The sequence below is a fragment of the Hyalella azteca genome, unplaced genomic scaffold (genome assembly GCF_000764305.2).
Source record: "Hyalella azteca isolate HAZT.00-mixed unplaced genomic scaffold, Hazt_2.0.2 contig12579, whole genome shotgun sequence".
Classification (NCBI taxonomy): Eukaryota; Metazoa; Arthropoda; class Malacostraca; order Amphipoda; family Hyalellidae; genus Hyalella; species Hyalella azteca.
In genome coordinates this window covers 3,799-5,943 of record NW_025942534.1, presented here as the reverse complement: position 1 = coordinate 5,943, position 2,145 = coordinate 3,799, and the positions used below count along the sequence as shown (strand labels likewise).

General features: G+C 40.8%; 1 protein-coding gene across 1 annotated transcript; it reads right to left on the bottom strand.

Moving 5' to 3' along the window:
• Positions 1-305: 305 nt before the first annotated feature.
• On the bottom strand, positions 306-1,322 carry LOC108669906. The gene is made up of 2 exons (XM_018157341.2): positions 996-1,322; positions 306-636 (listed from the first exon to the last, which is right to left on the bottom strand). Exons 1-2 carry the CDS (start codon positions 1,209-1,211, stop codon positions 373-375), a joined length of 480 nt encoding a protein of 159 aa, XP_018012830.1. The 5' UTR covers positions 1,212-1,322; the 3' UTR covers positions 306-372.
• Positions 1,323-2,145: the final 823 nt, after the last annotated feature.

Sequence of the window (2,145 nt, the reverse complement as noted above, 5' to 3'; positions counted from 1 at the left end):
AGATAGATTTTATGTTGATTATATTTGCTTAGAAACGCAACGATTATATGACTATATGCATATATATGCTTGAATAGAATAATTGAAAATACCGAAGTGCGTATAATTGCTCAAATTGATCCACTGATATCAATAGGATTATACAAATGGTGAGCAAGAATATGATGCTGATAATATAAAAATTTTCAGGTGGTCCATTTTTAGCGCATTTTCTCATTTATGGAAAAAATGCACTATTGTGCTCGCCATATCCATCTGTCCGTCCGTCTGTCTGTCCGTGACTTCACGTTTTCGTCGACGAGAAAATGTGCTCTCTGTCACTCACTGCAGTGAGTACTGAGTTATATTTTGTCAATATTCCGCGTAGCCATTTCATGCCTTGACAGGTTCGAGCATGAAGACAGTGAAACCTTTTTTCGCTCTCTTGATCACTTCGGTGACTGTGAAATTTTGTAGCGGCGAGACCAGCACCTCCCGTTCGTCTTCACTGAGTGGCGACAGATGCTTCACACCCAAACCGACAACTTCCGGCGTGAACTTTATCTTGACGAGAGTTGGTGGGTTGCCCTCGCACGCAGACTCTTTCGTTGCATCCTCTTCCTCCTCTCCTCCCTCTTCGGCCGCGCCGTCCTCTTTCTGCAGACGGTGAAAGAAATTCGTTAATATTCCAGATATTAATTTTTTTCGCACAATCTCTCAATGAATGACTTAAAATAACCACTTAAGGGATCGAAGAGTTTATGGCTAGAATATCTAAGAGGTCGATTCCCGTAACAATTTGTGTGAATTCTGGTCCAAATCGGCAAGGTAGCCGGGTGGTTAAAAAAAAAGCGACACGCTAACACAGCATAATCAGAGCTGACTCTTCTATATTATTATTTATTAATAATATTATTCTAACTTTGAGAAATCAAAATGGGCTCTCTACGGCCGAAACAGCATAATGAACCCCAAAATTGATTAAGAAAGACGTCAAAAACAACTTTTTGCCTCACCAGATGTCCCATGGCAACGTTGCGACGAACGGTGAAGGAAGAGTAGCAGCCCAAGCTCAGATGCTGTCCCTTTTGCAAATTCCAGCGCTCACCAGCAGTTCTGAAGATGAATTTGTTCATCTCAGGGTTAGGTCTGCTGGATAGATTACGCTGGGCCTGACTAAGAAGCATCAGGAGGCTTTTAAAACCGTAGGTCGACCAGTCTTGTTCTGCCATGAGGCTCCGTGTCGCCGCATGGAACTCGTCGATGAAATATTGGCCATCCTCTTGAGTGATGACGATCACGGCAACCAGAAGATACGATGGGTTCTCTCGAAGCGATTCTGGTAGTTTCTTGGTTACCTTGGAATAATTTCCTGCTAATGCGTTCTAATGTTAATAATTTCCTGCGTTCACCCAAAGATTTCAGCGCCTCAAAGCTCTTGTACAATATGGAATGTTCTGGTTGTGGTCGCGTGGCACTTGTGACGAGCTAAGGATGACTCATGACTTAATTAGTGGCCTAGCACAGCGCCTCTCTCATCGACACATGTTCGAACTTGGAGATCTCTAACATACAAGTTGATTTGCGGAAACTTCCTGATTTGAAAGCGCAATAAAAAAACTGGTAAAGATGTTATTTCAATATAAATTTTATTGAAAAATACATTACCTGAATATTTGTATCATTTAGTTTTAAAGATGACATCGGACAAATGACGGCCCCATTGTAAATGCATTCAGTTAGTCGATTTGAAGTTCCGTTCAACTCGATGAAGCATATTATTAATTGACGGGTATTGGCCTCATATCCTTGAGAGGTAACCTTCTTAATTAGGCTGGCCAGATCCCCCAATTTGGCTCCGTGTGATTTTTCTACGTGGTTAACCTAAATCAATTGTTTATATTTAATGTCCAAGAACCCTACCTCATTTGAAGAACAACATACGCCAAGCCATCGCCAACATACCCGTCAATATGGTTCATCGAGTTGAACGAAACTTCAAAAATCGACTAACTGAATGCATTGACAAAGGGGCCGTTATTGGTCCCATGTTATCTCTAGAACTAAGTGATACAAAAAGATATTGAGAAAAATGCCTTTCTCAGTAACATTTCTACTGTAATAGTATCTTCACTATTTTTTTATTGAGCTTTAAAATCAGGAAGT